This window comes from Festucalex cinctus, chromosome 3, assembly GCF_051991245.1.
Source record: "Festucalex cinctus isolate MCC-2025b chromosome 3, RoL_Fcin_1.0, whole genome shotgun sequence".
Lineage (NCBI taxonomy): Eukaryota > Metazoa > Chordata > Actinopteri > Syngnathiformes > Syngnathidae > Festucalex > Festucalex cinctus.
In genome coordinates, this window is record NC_135413.1 from 23,260,847 (window position 1) to 23,281,335 (window position 20,489).

At 38.8% G+C, this 20,489-nt stretch overlaps 1 protein-coding gene across 3 annotated transcripts; it reads right to left on the reverse strand.

Moving 5' to 3' along the window:
- Positions 1-423: 423 nt before the first annotated feature.
- On the reverse strand, positions 424-20,153 carry dapk2b (death-associated protein kinase 2b). 3 transcript variants are annotated; one of them, XM_077516833.1, is made up of 11 exons: positions 20,029-20,153; positions 10,814-11,035; positions 8,210-8,348; positions 6,581-6,710; positions 6,446-6,494; positions 6,340-6,366; positions 6,107-6,259; positions 5,859-5,904; positions 1,855-1,944; positions 1,700-1,780; positions 424-1,586 (listed from the first exon to the last, which is right to left on the reverse strand). In XM_077516833.1, the coding sequence occupies exons 1-11, from the start codon at positions 20,106-20,108 to the stop codon at positions 1,506-1,508; spliced, it is 1,098 nt and encodes a 365-aa protein (XP_077372959.1). In that variant the 5' UTR covers positions 20,109-20,153; the 3' UTR covers positions 424-1,505. The 3 variants fall into 3 exon arrangements, with proteins under 3 accessions (XP_077372959.1, XP_077372960.1, XP_077372961.1); XM_077516834.1 differs by lacking the exons at positions 8,210-8,348; positions 10,814-11,035; positions 20,029-20,153 and adding an exon at positions 6,796-8,184; XM_077516835.1 differs by lacking the exons at positions 424-1,586; positions 1,700-1,780; positions 1,855-1,944 and adding an exon at positions 1,953-4,736 and having other exon boundaries at positions 5,850-5,904.
- Positions 20,154-20,489: the final 336 nt, after the last annotated feature.

The window sequence follows — 20,489 nt, forward strand, 5'->3', positions numbered from 1 at the left end:
TAATCATAAGTTAACTTAAGTTTTATTTGGTTGTTTAATTTTACACTAGATAGATGGAGACAAGAGACTACTATTGATATACAAGGCATTAAAACACCACCATGGGTGATTCCTCAGTCGCAAAATGTTAAAAGGAAGTAGTGCATGTTTGAACTTGACGTCGTTTCTTGTACAAATGTGACCAGGAATTTGGGCCCAAGCAACTCGTTGATGCTGCCTGCCTTCTCGCCGTGCTTGTGGCTGTGGCCTACTTTGCGCCGCTGCCAGACATTCATTCAGATCAGCTGCAATGATTGCCGCAATCTCTTTCAGGGCGACTGCACCCAAACAACGTGACTCTTGTGAGAACAAGCGACTGCTTGGCTCAATGAAGCGAGTCTGCCACAAATGGCATATTAATAAAGTGAAATCACGTGCGCTTACTGTCATTTCGAAGAGTTTATTAAACACCATAAACAGCACATACACATAAACAGAGCAAAAAAGGAACGTTTGTGTTTAAAACAGGTAAGACATTTGACATTCATATTTACACTATAAATACATTGATATACATCATGAACAAATAATTGCATTAAGTGCTTGCATTGTAAAAAGTATATTACATATGTATAAACTTTATTTATAAACTGCTATATCGCACGATTGTCATGAGCAAATTATGTGATCAATAATTATAACCATCATCACCATTGCTTGCTGACATACTTTGATATTCAACATTTAAACAAAAAAAGAATGTACAAAACAAGACTGTAAAATATATGTTATATAATTATTATGAGGGATGTTCAATGCCATTTTTTTCAGACCGTATTCACTCTTTGAAGTACTCACTAATACTGAGTAATTTTGTTACATAAAATTTAATTGAACACAATGACAATTGTGAACAAAGATCTTCCTGACATGGATTCGGACACAGACTACCTCAGTATAGCGCCAACTACTGCTGAGGTGGACTTACTACATGTCAGATTTTTGTTGTTGTTGCGTTAAGTAACTTGTAGCTGTTATCCATGAGTATCTGATACTCGACCATCCCTAATTATTACATAATTCTAAGCAGACATTTTTTAAACTATTATTTTCTTCCTACATGTGAAGAAACTAAAAGGTGTAATTGCCTCATAATGAGGCGTTCAAGGTCCATTCTGAACCCATATTTAAGTTAGCAAATATGGCTCCTTGCCCAATAAAGGGTTAACGGATCCACATTTTTGGACCAATCTCCGCAGACCGCTCAATAAAAAAAAAATGAAAAAAAAAAAAAAGCGTCAGCACTCAGCAGGTGAAGGATTTTTAAGACTATGGCAAGAAAAGAAAAAGTGGCTTGTAATTTGAAAATGCTAGATAACATGTCAGCAATAAACAAAGAAGCGTTCGAGAGCAGCCGTTGAAATAGAAAGGCTGCTTCTTGATGAAGAGTAACAGCTGTGCAGTGTGTGTGTGCGCGTGTCTCACAACAGCAGCGTTGAGGACAGACACGTTTAAAGATTCTTCTTTCAGGAAGTGCTGCTTCTCTTTCTGGTCCTGGGCCGCCTCTTTAGGATTTCTTCTTCTTCCTGGTCGCTTTCGCAATCCCTCTGACAGAAACAAATGCTTCCGTTAACACGTGTGCAACAATAACAAATTGTTTTAATGCAACAAATATTCTATTCTATGCTAATAATTTGGTTGCCATGTAAATGATTCTTACCCCGTCCTGCACCGGCAGTTTGTGGCCCTTCTTCATGATCCGTGTTAAGTGGTTACACAGAGCCACGATTCTGAATGAAAGCTGTCAAAATGAATCACAATTAAGGATTTAATGATATATTAAAAATAAAAACTGGGTGCGATTCCAAGCATTACCTTCCACCTGCGCCTGGCGTACTGCCTCTTGAAGTTCTCCAAGTTGACCACTGACAACCTCTTGACCATAGCTTGTCTGGTATTGTGAGGCTGTTGAGGAAAGAAATGATAACATAAAAATAAATAAAAAATATTCATGGCACATATTTTAAAATCTGATTAATAGAAGCTATCCTAAATTGAAACCTCGGATTCATTTGGACAAACATACAAAGAACACATACTGATTTTTTAAAATATTTAATTTTCTCCAATTTTAAAAACAGTAGATGTTTTAATAAATAAGTCAAAAAGTGCACAATTATTTATATCTGTAAGGGCTGATAAGAGAAGCATCTTACAAGCATTGCACATAAGATCTAATACATACATTTTCATACTTTTGGAGTTTTCCAAAATATAGCCAAGAAATAAATAAATAATATTTTCCATAAAAAGTGCTCTTTCAAAATGAAGAAAAATAACTCATGGCAATAAATCATGGCAAAGGGCACTTAAGATTGCTTGCCAAGTTAAAACCATACAGTACTAAATCATAAAATGGAATGAAAATTAATTAAACGTGTAATTCTAAGGCATTCCATTGGAAAGATTGGCTTTACGTGCTTGTATTCAGCACAAGGTGAAACCATAAATAATTGATAACACAACAGTCACTGTCTTCACTTGCCAAAATTAAAAGCCATCAAAGTCAACCAAACATTAATCTTGCTTGCTTAATACATTTCACAGCTCCAAGAAATAACAACCTACCTATTGAAAAATAATATCGACTGAAGCATGACACCAATGTTCTCCACTAAATCTAGACATTTTGGACATGTTTATGTTCGAAAGCCCAGTTTATATGCCCCATAAGTTTCCATAAAGACAAGCTTGCATGAGTCTGGTATGGAAGACCTGACTGAAATCCTGACCTCAACCGCAGCAACATAGTCATTGTGCTTTTGTATTATTTTTACTGGCTCAGGTTTTGTAAGAACCAAGTGAAATCCTATAACACAGAAATTGCCACATCTTGACAAAGAAAAAACATAAAATGACCAGATTTTGGGGCGCGTGGCTAAAACAGTGGCCGGAGTCGCACTTGGATCTCCGGCATGACTGCCCCTCCCCAACTATGTAAGAACTTGAGTGCCTTTGTTTGCATTTAGCGCAACTGTGGGTTACTTACAGTAGTTATCACCAGGCCCAAGCCTGTTAGAACTTAGCATGCAAGCTAGCTGCTATGCGCCTCTCCTTGTCATCATTGTGTTACTATGTACAAGTTGTTGTTTTTTTGTTTGTTTGTTTGTTTTACCTCAGGTCTATAACTGTGATCTGGCCTTTGTTTTTTCTGTTCTAGAGTCTCATTCCAAAACTAAAACTTGGGGCGCAAATTCAAGAACGCGCCAGGCTTCCTGTTTGTCGCCCTCTGTTGGTCACTGTTATTTTTTCATGTTACTCAGACAGGTTTTGACTGAAGACAAATTCCTTGTGTTTTTACAAACAAAGATACTGAAAATGATTTTCAAGAACAAATCTCTTCTCTATGACGTGTCTAATTTGAAGACATGTACAGTACTTTCACTAAAACAGGGACTTCAACTTGGTTAGATTTTAGATTTTGCACAGGAGTGTAAATAAAATAAAATAGTGTCCAATAAAATACTACTCAATATTAGGGTGTGATACTTTTTTTTTACTGCCACACGTTGACAGTGACAGCAAATTTGAAGAATTTTCATTCATCTTTCAAGGCAAACAAAATATTGTGTGCTATTACTACGTAAACATGATAGGTACTACATTAACATTGAGGAGAAAACAAGCTTTTTGTAAAAAGATACATTTTCTCCACAACAGTGACTTTTGCACCAATATTTGTTGTTTAGTGACAGTCTATGAATTAGCTTTAATGTGGTAAATACTTTGATGATTCACATAATCTTTGAAAACGTTCGATTTGATCATATTCGTCATGTTTCATTGTAATTTCATACGCCTGGAGCCCACTGAAGAGATACAATGCTGCCATCTGCTGGCCATAGTTAGTGGCGGTTTTTGATTTCACAACCCCATTGACCATGCAGAGCTGCACTTTAGACGTTGTACTTCCCATTGATTAGAAGAAAAAAAAAACTTAGCTGACGTCATTTAACGTTTATGGCAGCATTCATCGTGATTTTACTAATCATGAAAAGTTTTTGGCATTAAAAGAGTTAAAGGACAGTGGAACGATTCATTATGCAACACTTGCTTCCATGACCAATGTGTCAAAATTTCCAAAATCACGTTAAAAGTCATCATGACAAGTCTCTCTTCTTATTAATTTGACTCTGTGAGGGGTTTTTGGGCTCCGCCTGATGCAGAAGCTCCTTCAACGTCATGTCCAGACTGCTCCCGTGCGCTCCCTGCGGATCCAGAGAGCTCACCACCTCCTGCAACCACTGCAGCTCAGAGTTCAGCTCCTGCCTCAGCGCGTCCACCTGAGTCTGCCTGTGTTGGTACTTCCCACCGATGCTCTCCAAGGTGGCCCCCACGCCCGTCAGCTCCTCCCGCAACAGCCTCCCGGCGGCCTCCACTTTGCAATATTCATAGCGGACTCGGGATAGTCTCTTCCTTGCGCTTTCGCTCTCCTCTTTGTACCAGGCTTCTTTGTCGTCGTAAATGGCGAGCAATGCCTCCAGGTCGCCTCGCAAGGTGCGGTGGGCCCCCGCCACCTGCGCCACCTCGGTCTCCATTAAACTGATGTCCTCCACAAGGTGGGCGAATCGTTCGAAGCTGGCGTAGGTGTTGTTCGGGGTCATGCTGGAGTGGGACTGGATGGTGTATTCCTTGAGACGCTTGGTCTTCAGCTGCTCGGCATCCGGGACGACGCTCTCCGGAACGCGCCCGTAGGACTTCAGACACAAGGGTGGAGGAACACCGAGTCAGAGGTTGGCGGTCCACAACACACGCAAGTGGCGATTCCCGGTAGATGCGGTTCGGTAGTGTTAGTGTGTGACACTACAGCAAAAACCATGGCAGGTATGTGCATCCGTTGAGTTGTGTTACATTTGCACAACAAAAAGCAGCAATAGCATGCACATTTGCACAAAGTGTTGAAAATCATGAAGGATCACCTGTGTAGTGTTCCCCCGCTATAGCATAGTTTACCTATAAGAAGATTTTTTTTTTTGCCCATTTTTTTAAATTAGTTTTACTCTGAGCACTCAAGCAACCCCCTTCGTTTATTGTGACTGATTTCGCAAGGCCCACAGACTGTGTGAGAATATATGCATGTGACTATTGTTGTTGTATGCCACAGGTGTCAAAATCAAGGCCCGGGGGTCAGTTCCGGCCCACCACATAATTTTATGTGGTCAACGAAAGCACTTTATCTCATCTACATTTCTGGTAAACGTTGCTGTAGAGATTTTCAGCCCTTTCATTGATTAGTTTTTATTTCCAAGTAACCTCCTATTAATACCAGTTTCCATGAAGTAATAATGACATAATATTTTTGTCCAAAAATGTCATGAAAACAGGAGGAACAAATCTCTTTGCAGAAAGTGGTCTGGTGTAGTGATGGTACTTCTGTGCATCAACTTTTCAATTAGGAGGAACATTTTACAGGCCACTTTATTGGTGCAACTGAACAATGTAATGGCTCCAATTCAAGTCAAGGATCACTAACTTATGTTTACGTCAAACTTGTCTGGTAGAATTTTCTCAAGTTGTCATAGTGATTGCTGAAAAGACTGCAAGTCAAAGTGTTTGGTAAGCTAACAACTCAAACTCAAATTGATAAATAAACTAAAAATAAAATTCATTTGTCTTCACAATTTGTGACACACCTCTCAAATTGGATCTCATTAGATTGAGCAAGTGTACCTACTAAAGTGGTACTATTATGTTCACGCACACCTTTGATGCACTTTTGAGGGATTAACTCAAATTCCATGCTGCTTTACAGACACATGCTACAAAACAGCATAAGCCAAGCACCCACACACACACACACACACACACACACCCAGTACCTTAATCCACGGATGGTTGAGTGCATCTTCTATGCTCATTCGTTTCCTAAAACAAAGAAAATGCAGCTGAGTAAACACCCTCAAGCACAAGTGATGTAAACCCCCTCAGGATCACGCTCAGCTTAACCAAACACGCTCAGTTTCAATTCCTGGAGGTGTAATACAATTGGAAACACATGCGATAAGCAATAAGAACAAGACGCCTGGTTGTGAAAACTCAACATACGTGAGAGTGGCCATTGTTGTACCTCGTGTCTTTCACCAGCAGCTGTCTGATGAAGCTCTTGGCTAGCTCGCTCGTGTTGCTGAAGAACTCCTCGTCAAATTCGTAGCTCATGGCTGAGATGTTCCCTAACGTTTCCTGCTTTGTCTCGCCGAGGAAAGGCGACGCGCCGCTCAAACTGGAATTGAAAGTACGCCGACTGATAAACGTCCGTTATCATCACATTTTTGGTACTTTTAAGTTTGTCATTCAACTTACAGTATATACGTGATGACGCCAATGCTCCTGTGAGAAGACAAGGAAAGGTCACGCTATGCTAACAACTAATTCACTGTGCTGACATGAAGCAGAATCTAAAACTCACCACATATCTGCCTCCAACCCCAAGGGCTCATAGTTGACTATCTCCGGAGCTGGAAAACCAAATCACATCGCAAACATTATCTGACTATTTCTTTTTATAGCAGCCATCCATTATTGTTTGAATAAAAACACTTACCGACAAACTCAGGTGTTCCAAAAATGTTTTTAAAATCTGCTCCGTCTTCTATTATGTGAGCTAATCCAAAGTCGATGACTTTGATACGTGGAAGAGAAACATTCCTGTCCAGCAGCATTATGTTTTCAGGCTAAAGAACAACAACACATAAAAATATTTGTCAAGATACAACATTCAAGTGTTGGTAAATACATAATGATAACAGCACAAAATACCTTCTCCAAAGGGCCTCAGTGCAAGCATTAAGAAAAAGAATACACCAGTGGTTACTTTCATATTGATGACTGATTAGTAGCCATTCATAGGCTTTTTAGGGAAACAATTGAAAATTCAAAATATGATTATTTTACTGTAGTTGAGTTTACCTTACAAAACACGTAAGGACACTTAAACGTTAAAAACAACAGATTAAAAGAAGCCCTATTAATAACAAATAATAAATAATCAAATACCCTCCAAAATACATTGGTTTAAAATAATAATAAAAAAAAGATGAAAATAAAAATAGCCATCCATCCATCCATCCATCAATTTTCTGAACAAATTACAATATCATAGAAAATTACATTAATTTCAGCCTAGTTTCAATTCTTAAAAATCACTGGACTGCTTGTTGTCCAATTTTCAAATGTTTAAATGTATTGAGCTGGTGAATTTAGGGGTTTCTTTGCTGTAAGGAATAATCAAGAGTATTTATAAAAATAAAAATAAAAAAATAAAAAATAAAAAAAGATTTAACTACAGTACTGAAATAATTTAAGTTTTCCATACTATTTCTGTGAACATTATACATTACTGTATCAGCGTTATTTTTATTGGTTTACGGAATCACATGCTGGAGGTGTGCAAGGAGCATTTTTAACACACTGTAAGCTACCAAATATGATTCCCTTCCAAATAAGGATTAAGCTGCTTGTTTTGCAAGAAATACAAAGGCATCGCTCTTGCATTGTACATTGAAGATCAACTTGAAATTTGAATGTTTTGCTTTAAAAGAGGCAGACCCCGAGATTTACAGAGGCCTCTAAATATCTCACAGAAAGCTATTAATATTTTTTTTTTGACTCAAAGAAACTATTATTGTTCTAGTCTTAATAATTAATGTTGTAAAAAAATAAATAAATAAAATAAAATAAATTTAAAAAAAAAAACAATTAAAAAAAACAGCTAAATGCTAATATGCCAGTCTATCCAGATCATTTTGAGTGCCCCGTCGCATCTCATATAATGAACTACTCCATCTTCTCATGCACATATTCAGATTTTAAGGTTTCATTCACAAAAGAGGACAACACAATGGGAGAACTTTTTTTTGTTTGTTTGTTTTAAATCAAAACCAGCTAATTAACTAGAGACATTAAAGCATAATGAGTGAGGGTCCATGGCCGCAGAATAACAAGATGGTGACTGTCAGCGTGTAGCGTGGGCGACACTGCTCTTGAAAGAGATGTGACAACCATGTGGTGTTAGTATCTGAGAGTCTGGACCTCTGCCTCCGAAAACAGGAAGGAAGTGTGGTTCACAATAGCAAGACAGGCCTTACATCAACCAATTTCACATTAGATCCTGCTTTTGTGTAAATACGAACACAAATCCACCCCACACAAAAGATATGTGAATATGTTGTACCTTTAGGTCAAAATGTACAATCCTCTTGGAGTGAAGGTACTGGACACCATCCAGGATCTGTTTGATAAACTGAGTGGCCTCCTCTTCACAAAGCGACTCCTTGCGAGCCAGGAAATCGAACAGCTCGCCGCCAGAAACGCTGTGACACATGCGCACAAACATACGCTCATGTGAGTCATGCAGCAGGCCCTCAAATGTTATCGGAGTGTGTTGTCAGGATCGGGATGCGCTCAATTAGAATGCCTGGGATTGTTTTGGCAACAACACTGCCCTTCTTGCAGCGGGATTCGACATTTTATTGAAAAGAATTGCAAAAAGCTCCTCATACAAAGCGTTCCGTAATTCGAAAACATGACGAAATTAGCGACGCACTTCGTAACGTCAACGTGGCCGACAAAAGCCGTCAGATGCTAAACTGAGCGCTCAAAGTTAGTTTCAAATCTGGTCCTTGGCGTTCCCAGGGAGCCAGACAGGGGCCCCTCTTCACTGAGGGCTCTATTCAAACTCAACATTATTGATGCTGTGAGAAGCATTCGGGCACAGGAATGAGCGCAAACAACAAATGAGGACAGAAACTCACTGACCAAACTGACAACTTTTTGGCAAACGTACTGAAAATGTCAAAGTAAAGTTTGAGTTGGCTTTAACAAGTGAGTTGTAGAAGAGCACCAATATCTGTACTTCATATTTATGTTAGATTAGGTGAAGAATCTAAATTGTCCATAGATGTGAGTGTGGAAAAAAAAACAAATCATATATAACGACGTCTCAGTGTGTTAAAATGTATTATACAAAATCTTTGTCCCAGGTATCCCACAAGGTTCAACCTTATGTCTAATTCTCTTTTGTATTTATACTATAAATGATCTACCATCTGCCTACCAAAGCTGCGAGGTCACTATTATGTATTATGGTGATTTTTTGTCAAGGCTGAAAACCATTCTGAGCATTCACAACTTACAAAGGTCATGGTAATCATTTCAAACCTGCTGATTCCGGTAACTGCCATTTATAACGTAACTCTTCCAAAACCGTTGCTATATATTAGTTTGCCAAAACAAATAAATCACATACAGAATATAACATTAATATTCAAATCAAATATTAATTGAGTATCGCTGGCTGGCATCAGGCCAAAACCTTGTAGCTCCAAAATCATCACTTTTCAGGAGACCCCCCCAAAAAATGGCAAATTTGTTTAACCATTAACATTGCATAATCACAGACAGAAAGCCATTTTCAACCCTTTCAAACTGGTCAATAATTCATAAAAATAATACCCAGACGTGTGGACTGACCAAAAGTATAGATTTTTTTTTTTTTTTAAATATATGAAATTGACAAATTGTGACATATGAGGTTTCTGCCTGATGCCACCGATATGATAGTAATCTCAGTTTTATACATGTTGATAAAGTGAGTATAATTCTCATATTCACACTTGCAAATTTAAGGCATTTTATAAATCAGAAGCTACACAAATGTACATGTTTTCCCTTATAATATCACATAATTACCATCTACCCACCTGAGCTAGTGTAAATTCTACTGTTCTAAACCTGGTAATATTTTAATAATATAAACAAGCGCTTGAAATTCTGGATAATAAAATCCAGGACCTTCTATGCGTGCGCAATCCTCGATAGATATAAGCGACTAAGCTGGAAAACCTTTTAAGGACTGCTTCCTTGTATGTAGAATTCAACAACTTAGTCCCACTTTCAGTCTGTAGCATATACAATTTACATAACCTGCAACCAGGGTTGCTAAGGGGGCTACTAGAGGAGATTGTGGAATTAAGTTAGCCACCAGTAAGACATAAAGACAATAAAGTAAGCACTTGTAAGTTTGAAAAGATATGCATTTCATTTTTTAAAAACATTCTAAATGTCACACAAATGAAAATGGATATTAATCACTGCTAAGTGACAAAGACTGCGATAATACTCCTATGTCCCACGACACCTCACTGTTTGCACGCAACTCTGGCGAGTGAATCACTACAGCTGCGGCGTCAGTGACAAGTCTTTTGGAATTAGTGACGCAAAAACACTGTTGCTGAATTTTTGCGCAACTTGCTGACATCATACGTAGAGATATATTTTTCCCCAAAAAGGAAAAACACAACTATAATGAATCCCATGATGACTTGAACAACCTCAGGGGCATTCAATTTTAGAAAATCCATTAAATGAGATTTTATTAAGAAATAAGAAATAGTTCCCTCACAAATCGCATGTGAATGCTGTGAGTTGTTATGAGCAAACCTCAATTCCAAAAATGAAATAAATTGAGGACGAAAGGGATCACATCTAATTGGATACTTTTTCTGACAATACCATCAAGCCAGTTAGGCCATCACTTGGCATCATCGATTTTCTATCTATAATCGCTTCTTTGAACCCGTCACGGAACAAATCCAACAGTTCAGAACAGATAATGGTTTGAAGTGACAAAAATAATACCACAACTGTCCCAATTCCCAAACAACTTTGATACAGATGTCGTCACGCACCATAAAACTTGAATAATGTGAATTACTGTCTCACAGTCTGAAATAGCCCAAGTAAAGATTGGAGCTGTACTGTTGTATTGTGGACTCACAGTTCAAGGACGAGCACCACGTCCGTGCGGTTCTCATAGACGTCGTGAAGGGCCACCACGTTGGGGTGCTGGAGCTGCTGCAGGATGTCCACCTCCCTTTCAATCTCCTCGCGCCTCACGCCGCGTCTGCTGGCCCGACTCTGGCGCTTCTTGACGAACTTGGCGGCGTACTCCAGGCCCGTGCTCTTCTCGGTGCAACGCTTGACGACTGCAAACTGACCACTGCAGAAAAAAATAAATAAATAGTTTGGCCTTCTCTCCTCCTTTTGTCCAATCAGATGACAGCCTTTACATGTTGCTGTGTCAAGCTAATCTAGTGATGCCAATAGGACCAATCAGATTTTAGATTCACCTGGCCCTGGATGACAACAGCATTTTTAAGTCCTCTGATTGGTTGGTCAGAGCAAAAACTTGCTACAGCTAACTTCAATTAGCAAAACACATCTGTATAAATATGCACACAATAATACAATGGAAAAATCAGCTGAGTATGATGTGTTATCTAAATGTTTTAGTTTTTTTTGTAATGTTTTTAAATAAATATATTGTATTGATGGTTTCTACAATTGTGACGTGACAGTGGTGGATTAAGTTGGGTATGTCCCTACTTGAAGGCCCAGGTACCAAACGAACAGCCCGCCACTAAACAACATTTCAACCCGATAACGCAATCCTCAAGTGTCAACAGGATATAGCTGAGGGTGAAGGCAAACATTTGGAAGGAAGTTCCGAGTGAAATATTGCGGTATGATCCATCACTTCCTGTTTGAGAACAATCCCTTCAAGCTGCCAAGTGAGGGCCAAGTTGCCGTCCTCCCACTTGCGCTAACTTCCTGCTAAGTATCAAACCCTTCTCATCCTAAAGATTTCACAATATTTCTCCTCGTGGGTCATTATGTTTCTTATCAAACTCGTCCTTCACATTCCATGACTGTTTTATATACATAATGGAGCAATGGTTGTGATCATCAACGTGACTCAGCTCATGAACACCCCTTTGTGACACACTTCTGTGAGCACAGCTGACAGGAGTGTCCATCATTGATCGTCAGGAGATGATACATTCAGCACATATGACACATGTCATGTACATAGTAGAACCACCAGCAAGTCAAGTTGGTAAGCTAGTATTTACTATTATTAAATGTGGGCGCTAGTCGAGCAGATGTAATTGATTTTTATTAACTGTTGGCCTTCGGTGATTCAGGGTTAACAAAATCAGAATCAGATTTATTGGCCAGGAATGTAAAAACATTAGGAATTTGTCTTCATAGTCACACACCGTCCGAGAAACATGAAAAATAACAACGACCAAGAGAGGGAAACAGAATGGGAAGCCTGGCGGTTCACCAGTTAGCGTCCCGAGTTTCTTAGATGGGAAAAAAGGAAACATGAATGAGGAGGGAGGGGGGAAAACTAATAACTGTCTGATGTAAAATAGCATCTTGGTGAAGTCTGTATACATAAATTTAGGACCCCAATTTGATTGATGTTCCACCAATTTCCATCTTATATTCTCCATTTTCAGATGAAAAGCGTGGTAGACATGACTATCATGGTTTTCAATTGCCTATAGGGGACTAAAGACTGAGCGACAGAAAGTCTGCCTAGCAACAAGTGGGACAGCATAAATGTGATGAAAAGAATAAAAACAATTTAATTTTGTTTATCCGTTGCTACACACAATTTAATGTCAATAGAAAACAGGTAAATAACGCCTGGCTGTGTTTAGGTGATTAGGCTGTCCATGATACAAGTGTGAGGTTATGCTCCCTATGTCCACTGTTATCGCAGTTATCTGCTGAGCTAAGAATAACATGCTCAGCACCTGTCATCTCTTCAATGCTACATAGAAGAAGAATGTCTGTAGAGCTGGGGAGATACAGTAGGCTATACAAACAACCATGTGCAAATGGTAGATTAAAAGCAAATGCTTTAATTGTCCGGAACCACATTAACCTCATATAACCTCCTCTACTTCACTGTTTTGGCATGTGTGGGACGGTGTATTTCAAACACACCCTTTGTTTGTAATAGTTAGCTCACATGTGGGGGCAGGCAAGCAAATTCACACTGGACAGTTCATCAAGACTCTCATTCTTTGGCAGCTGACACAAAAAAATGATAACTTCAAACCCAGTTTTTCAATAACTAAATGAAATGAGGCACATAGGAGTAACTTTTACAGTAAATATGCAGGAACATGCAACAGCCCCCAAAATAAGTCAATAAAAAAAAATTAAAAAAAACTATGATTTACCATGACAACACATTAAATGTCATATTTTAACCTGTTTTTTTGGGGGGGGGGATGGGTGGTGGTGGTTGCAATTTTGTTTTGACAGTAGTGCAAGATAAACCTGATCTGAAAACATAAAAAAAGACATAAAAGGCAGGATTAGAGGATTTCACATTCACTAATCTTCAGCAAAAACTAAAATGAGCTTGCAATACTTCCTGTTTTAACTTTTTTTCTTTAAAATTCACAGTCACTGGGCATCTCTGCAATTGTTTCAAATTTTTGAAGCAAATTTACTGAAAATGCGCAAAACGGACATGCGACTTATGCCAGTTGCCATCTGTTCTTCTTTTGTGAATACTGAGGGGGGACTCCGCCTAATTTAAAAGGAGAAGAAGAAGAAAAACAGCAAGCGACTACGACGTGCATTGACGTCGTACGAGTTTGCTTTTGTAATTCATGATCAACTGTAGCGTTTCTCTGCTGTTTTCCATCTAAAATTGCATTAATATTCGCTTCTTTAATAAATTCCAACAAGATTTCTGTTTCGTCGTTTCCCCAAACATACCTTATCGTCTGACATTGCTTTGGGACTAAAAACGTACATGTGATGTGACATCCAGTCAAAGCGTGCCATGTGTATCCAGTCTTGATTATTCGCAAAACCTGTTTTGCATTTTCTTTTTTATCGATACGCTTCAAAATCCACTCCCTTTAAGCGTAAAAACTTTGCTTATGAATTTTGGGCCCTTTTTCGTATTTCTAGCGTTTCCATTCAGTTTTATTTTCGCATTTCTTGACAATATGAATTAAAATGGGTGGATGGAAACCCAACTAGTGTCAAACTAAACCGTGTGCCACCATCTACCCGCCATCTACTGGCCAACAGCGGAATTACACCTAAAATTACACCAAATTAAAATTCCATCTTCCGTGTCTTTTTCTGCACTCGAAAGAAAGCACCTTCTCATCGTGCCTTGACCCATTGACGTTTTTCGCAAGGGATAGAAAAAGGGGGGATCAAACACAACAGATTTGACTTCCCGAAGAGGCCCATTAATTTAATTTCTACACGTCTCGTGTTCACTGTCAGGCCAGCAAAGACAAAAAAACATATGATCAAATTCCATGCAGATATGATCCACAATTGGATGGAGGAGTTGAGGAAGAGGACAGGGTGTAGAATCCGGTACATGATGACAACTCTTCATCTAAGTGTGTGAGGAGACAGATGAAAGAGCGTGAATTCCGGCATACTCGATTCATGGGACCTTTCCGCCGCTGAGACCCATGTGAAAAGTTTACCCCGACTGCAAACTGCACGGTCCGGGCGTGCCAGCCGTCTTAGCCCTAAGCCGGGCCGTTGGGACAGAAAGTGGCATCTCACCACAGGTTTTCCACATCCAACAGCTGAAGGTCATTATTCACAGCCAAGGTCGGAAGAATGCCCGGTCAAGTGGCGCCGGCCCAATAGACACATTTCTGAGCCCAGCAACCTCGGGGGTGTCATGTGACGCACACGTATGCGTAATCAAACGGACCGAGTCGCTAACTGGATGAGTCAAATATGGGTGGACGATGAAATATGGGCCCGCATTTCTATAGTGTGTGACTCCATCATGGAAGTTTTTAGTTATTACTTTGACAGTTGGCAGGCTTAGGAAGATGATAAGTACATTCCTCATGATTGGTATTATTACTTGAGAGCAGTTCTGTATTATTGCCATCATCCTCATCATCATCATCACAATCATACTGTACTTATTTTGGTTTTATAATAAGATATTTTTTCAATTTTCAATTTCAGCTGTCTCAGGGAATTTCAGATATTTTAAAAAATATATTTATTTGAAGTCACATCCAATTTTGTTGCACTAGTTCTTTTTAGATTTATTTTTTATTTGAAAAAAAACAAAAACATATTCCAAATATTTTTTAATATATATTTGGTCCATCAGGAAATTTATTTAATATTTAAAGTTGGGATGGGTGAGTACCGATACCAACTTTTTTTTTTTTTTTTCCATTTACAGGACTGTCCCAGAAAATTTGAATATTGTGATAAAGTCCATTATTTTCTGTAATGCCAATATATAAGCAAAAATGCCATACATTCTGGATTCATTACAAATCTGAAATATTGCAAGCCTTTTATTATTTTAATATTCCTGATTATGGCTTACAGCTTAAGAAAACTCAAATATCCTATCTCAAAATATTAGAATACTTCCTCAGACCAAGTTAAAAAAAAAGAAGCCGTAATTTGCAATATTAAAACAATAAAAGGCTTGCAATATTTCAGTTGATTTGTAATGAATCTAGAATGTATAGCATTTTTGCTTATTTAATTGCATTACAGAAAATAATGGGCTTTATCACAATATTCTAATTTTCTGAGACAGTCCAGTATATTTGATCCGTATCTGTGAATAGCATTTATTTACTATTTATAGTTTATTTTACTGTGCAAAGAAAAAAAACAACCATTTCCATTATTTATTTATTTTTTTATAGAATATTGCATGATGACAAGCTTTATGTAATATGATTGCCTGCTTTCCGTCTCCTTATCAAATATTATTTTTGTCAAATATGCACTTTTTTGTTTGTTTTTAAATGGACAACCACCTTAAATCCTTCTGCTTGAGTACGGGGTCATAAAGTGTTCAGGGAGGCGTGTCCTTGTCAGAATCTGCTGACAGTTATGGGAGGACTTCCATCGGACTTGAACTCAGAAATGAGCAAAAGTTCAACACGGAGTTCCCTCAATCAGGCTGCAGTTGGTAAACACATTCCTCATGCAGCAGGAACGGCTCCCAAACTGACTACGTGTTCTGGATGCTCGACCCCCTTCATGCATTGTGTAAATCCCCTTTCCTATTTGCCATTTTCCTGTCACTTCACCCCCACTTCAACATATCTAGCGTGGCCTCACACAAAGTCTTCTTGAAGACTGAAAACATTTCTCTTGGCTGCAATTTACACACATCGACCTTGTTTCATTTGGTCAGGAACTTTGCAATGAGTGAAATCATAAAATATACTGACAGGTTTGTTTTTACAATTTGTCAATGACTTCTCAGTAAAAACAATGTTTTGTATCGCATATACAGTACAGCCAACAGCCACAGCATTACGTACTACTGCGGAAAACAATGAGATCCAATAAAAGACACTTTTAAAATGATAGTAATGCTGTTTTTCTAGAAAATGCAGATTTTAATGTAAAATAACATGAAACATACGCCACAACACTGCTATAGATGGCAAATATCCATGTTACCTTGGAGGGCTAGCAGTAAAGGAGTTTAAAGTCGCTTCTAGCTAACTTACAATTCGGCGCAAATTGACCCCCACTAAAAAAAAAAAAAAAAAGTATTGCTCCTCATGCGCCCCTTTTGTTCAGCCTGTAGGTACCAGAGAACATGGCTATATGCGCCATTGGAAATGAAAGGAAGTCTTCTTATATACGAACACAAAAGCGCATCCTGTGTGTTAGCATGTCAACATGCTAAAAATACTACACAAAAACAGAGGCTGTTGTGCCCAAATATGGTCAAAAACACTATGAAAAGCAATGATCTACATTTAAAATTTAAATTTAAATATACTCCTTGAAATTGTATTCATTTATTCTCAAAAGTCTATTCTTTTTTTTTCTTTTTTTTTTCCAAGAGTGTTTCTCGTGGCTGCACTGCTTCCAGAATGTGTGAAATTGTGCGATTTTTCTTGTCTAATTAGATTTCAGTATTTACGTGTTGCCATGCCAATTTAATCTGCCCATGGCTTTCAGAATCAGAATTGCAAGCTGGTGTAATTTAAACTATATTATCAATAGGAGCATTTCTTTAACCGCCAACCTCAGAGCATTTTTCCATCCGCTGATTGGTTGTGATTGATGAAGTCTGGTGGGTAACCACAAAAGGACAATATACCAAATGCACAGCCCATTGGTTTTGACAGGTACGAGTTCAACGAGAGACATGCCTTTTTTTCCCCCAGCCAAACGTTGCATGTCAGCATTTGAAAGCTTCTCACACCGCAAGTCTCCAGTGGAACCGTCTGTGGCAACTGTGGGCTACCTTGTCATATTTCCTGTTGCGTATCAGCAATAAGCAGTCATCAATCAGACAGTTAAGATTGACGTCAAAATCGACCCCACTTGTCAATCAAAAGGCAGACTTTAAATGCCAAATTCTGCAACTCCTGCATTATGTAACACTTCTTCCGAAACCACCACGTGTACAGTGGGTAGGGGCTGGTCGGCATCCCCCATAAGGTTACATGCAGTTTCTAATGAGAATCCCCCACTTAACTTTAGTGGAAGTCAACCTTACACATTTCTTGACAACAATATGTTATATGTGACCTCACTAGTCTAAACATGACATTCTGATTAATATTACATTTGTGGAATATGAGTTATGAAGCATTTTGCCACTTGCTGTCGACTGAAGATGACATCACAATTGCTCATGCAACGGCCAATCACAGTTCACCTGTTTTCTGAAGCTAAGCAGTGATTGGGCGTTGTCTGAGCCCCGAGCAACTGTGATGTCATCTTCAGTCGACAGCAAGTGGCAAAATGGCCAACCGTCCCCCCCGAGATGTATAAAACAGCTGCATTTTGATGCTTAACTCATATTCCACTAACACAATATCAACCAGAATACCATATTTAGACTAGTGGGGCTTCATTGAACATATTATTGTAATAAAATGAAATTAAAATAAAATTAAAAAATGGGTGGGGTTGACTTCCCTTGTAATAACAATTCAAATCAAACGGATTGAAATTCATCTTTCTAATAAAAAATTAAATACCTCAATAAATGCTTAGAAAAAAGTTCTTAAAGATTCAACGCTAACGCGTATTGAGTGTTTGAATTTCACACTATGCTCGGCTGAAAATGTCAGTGTGTGACGTTGCTGATTTTAAGAGATTAGAACTCGCACTTATTTGGCAGAGCGTGTGGTTGTTGTCACTTTGTCATATAACTTCGCTAGAGAAACTCCCTGAGAGTGAGAAAATACATTCTAAATGTTTGAGGTCAGCGTTTTCTGGATATAAAAAGCTAGAATAGAAGTCAAAATTTCTTTTTGTGGGACACATTTTATGTTAGTGGACCAGATCTGGCTACCTCGACTACTATACAGTGGAACTTCAAACCTTGAATCTATTGACACACTAAGCTCAGAGTTCAGAATTGGATCAAAAGCAGGACAAGGAGGATCAAGCGTTGTACGTGCGATCCGAATTTGAGCACTCTGCTCTATTAGTAACTCAACTAAATCCAAACCCAACTACCAGCTTCTTTCCAGTTCATCCAGTATGTTAGGGTGTGACAATAGCCAGCAGACATTGGGTCAAAACGAATATTTGGAGTACTGATGAAACGTTAACAGGCTTTTCCTCTCCCTCCCGGTTCCGTCTGTCAGCAGGCAAGATTTCTGTCAGTACTAAATGAACTCGCAGGTTCCTCACATGGGACAGCAAGCTGCCAACTTTCTCATTTGCCACTAGTCTAGTCTGTCTTAGCCGAGTGGTTCTGCCCAAGTCTCATTCAGCACAAGGATCCTCCACCCTGAGGTGGAGCTCACTCACATGACGCAGTTCATCAAATCGTAACTTGTTTGGCTTTTGCCCTTAAGACCTGCTGTCACTGAAAAGCAGGCAACACTCCCAAAGTTTTACAGGCGCACTGCTTACGCACACGAATACATTAAATCCCTTACATTTACACACACACCCTTCTTACACATATTTATGCGCACACACGTAAATTTACACTAACTCTCACACAGACTCACACATGCTTTAGCATTAGCTTTCTCTCACAAACACACACAATTAAAGTGGAAGTCAACCTTAAACATTTCTTGACAATATGTTATGTGTGACCGCACTTGTCTAAACATGACATTCAGATTAACATTATATTTGTGGAATAAGAGTTATGAAGCAAAATCCAGCCGTTTTTATCCATCTCAGGACGGCCATTTTGCCACTTGCTGTCGACTGAAGATAACATCACAATTGCTCAGGCAACGGCCAATCACAGTTCACCTTTTTTCTAAAGCTAAGCTGTGATTGGTTGTTGCCTGAGCCCTGAGCAACTGTGACGTCGTCATCTTCAGTCGACAGCAAGTGGCAAAATGGCCTCCCCCTGAGATGGATAAAAATGGCTGGATTTTGCTGCTAAACTCATATTCCACTAACGCAATATTAACCACTAACCAGAATGCCATGTTTACACTAGTGGAACTATATAGAACATATTATTGTCAATAATTTGTTGGGGGGGAACTTCCTCTTTATTAAGATACAATTTTGGAAAAAGATGCAATATGGGTGATGATTATTGCTATATCAATATTATTGTACTGTATTGCAATTATAGATACTGTTCTCCTGACCTATTGGATGGTGATGTTGAATCTGATTGGTCAAAGGGAAATAACAATAAACAATTCCATATGAAATGTATCATATGTTTTTGTGATGTTTATTGCATGTGCTATTATCATGATTACATTATGTTTCCATCTATTGTGCAGCCCTACAATTACTTACACGAACCCACACAAACACAGCCCCTAAAGTGACAAGGAGGTATTATCAGTATTTATTTATTTTTTCTTAACGTTACTTACTAGAATGAGAAACTCTCGTTAGCATGAGGAAGTAGTCCATTGCATGCTAGCATGGCAGACACTATAACTACATTTCGGTTTGCATTTCTGACTGAAAATGACAGAACAGGACCTAGTTTGGTCACCTATTATAAGGACATTATGACATATGTTGTGTCTGAGAAAAGTTTCTTGTTAAGATGAAAGTTTCTCATCCTAATGAGACATATCCGCCTCCTATGTCACTTTAGGAGGTCCATATGAAAGTACACAACAGTGCGTGAAGGTCTGAATCCCACTCCTTCTTACTCCTAAAGTGAACGATTGGATTGACTGGACTCACCTTCCCAATTCTTCCCCAATGTCATAGAAGTCCTCCACAGCCTGCTGCTTGAAAATCGCCATGCCGGGTGTTGTCCTCATTGATATGGATGATCTTCTCCACACAGTGTGCGCGCCACAAAATCCACTTTCCTGCACATACACAAAAGGTGTGACTGCTGTAGATCTCTCGTAGCGCATGTCACAACTTGCTGCAAGAAAAATTCCATCTCAGAGCCGGTCCTTTCACTACATTTTGGAATCAATACTTCTGAAACGTCTCTCGTTTAAGACTGAAAGTTCACAAAGTGCCAAGTAGGGTCAGTGTAACTGCTCAGGGGCTGAGAATGTACCAGGATTATGAAGAATATAAGGAGCTTTGGGGATAATTAGGGCAGGTTAGGCAAAGAGTTCTGCTCTTGTTGAGACAATATTTGCTTTGTTAATATAGGGCAGAAGCGCACTTTTAGTATTTGTGCTTAT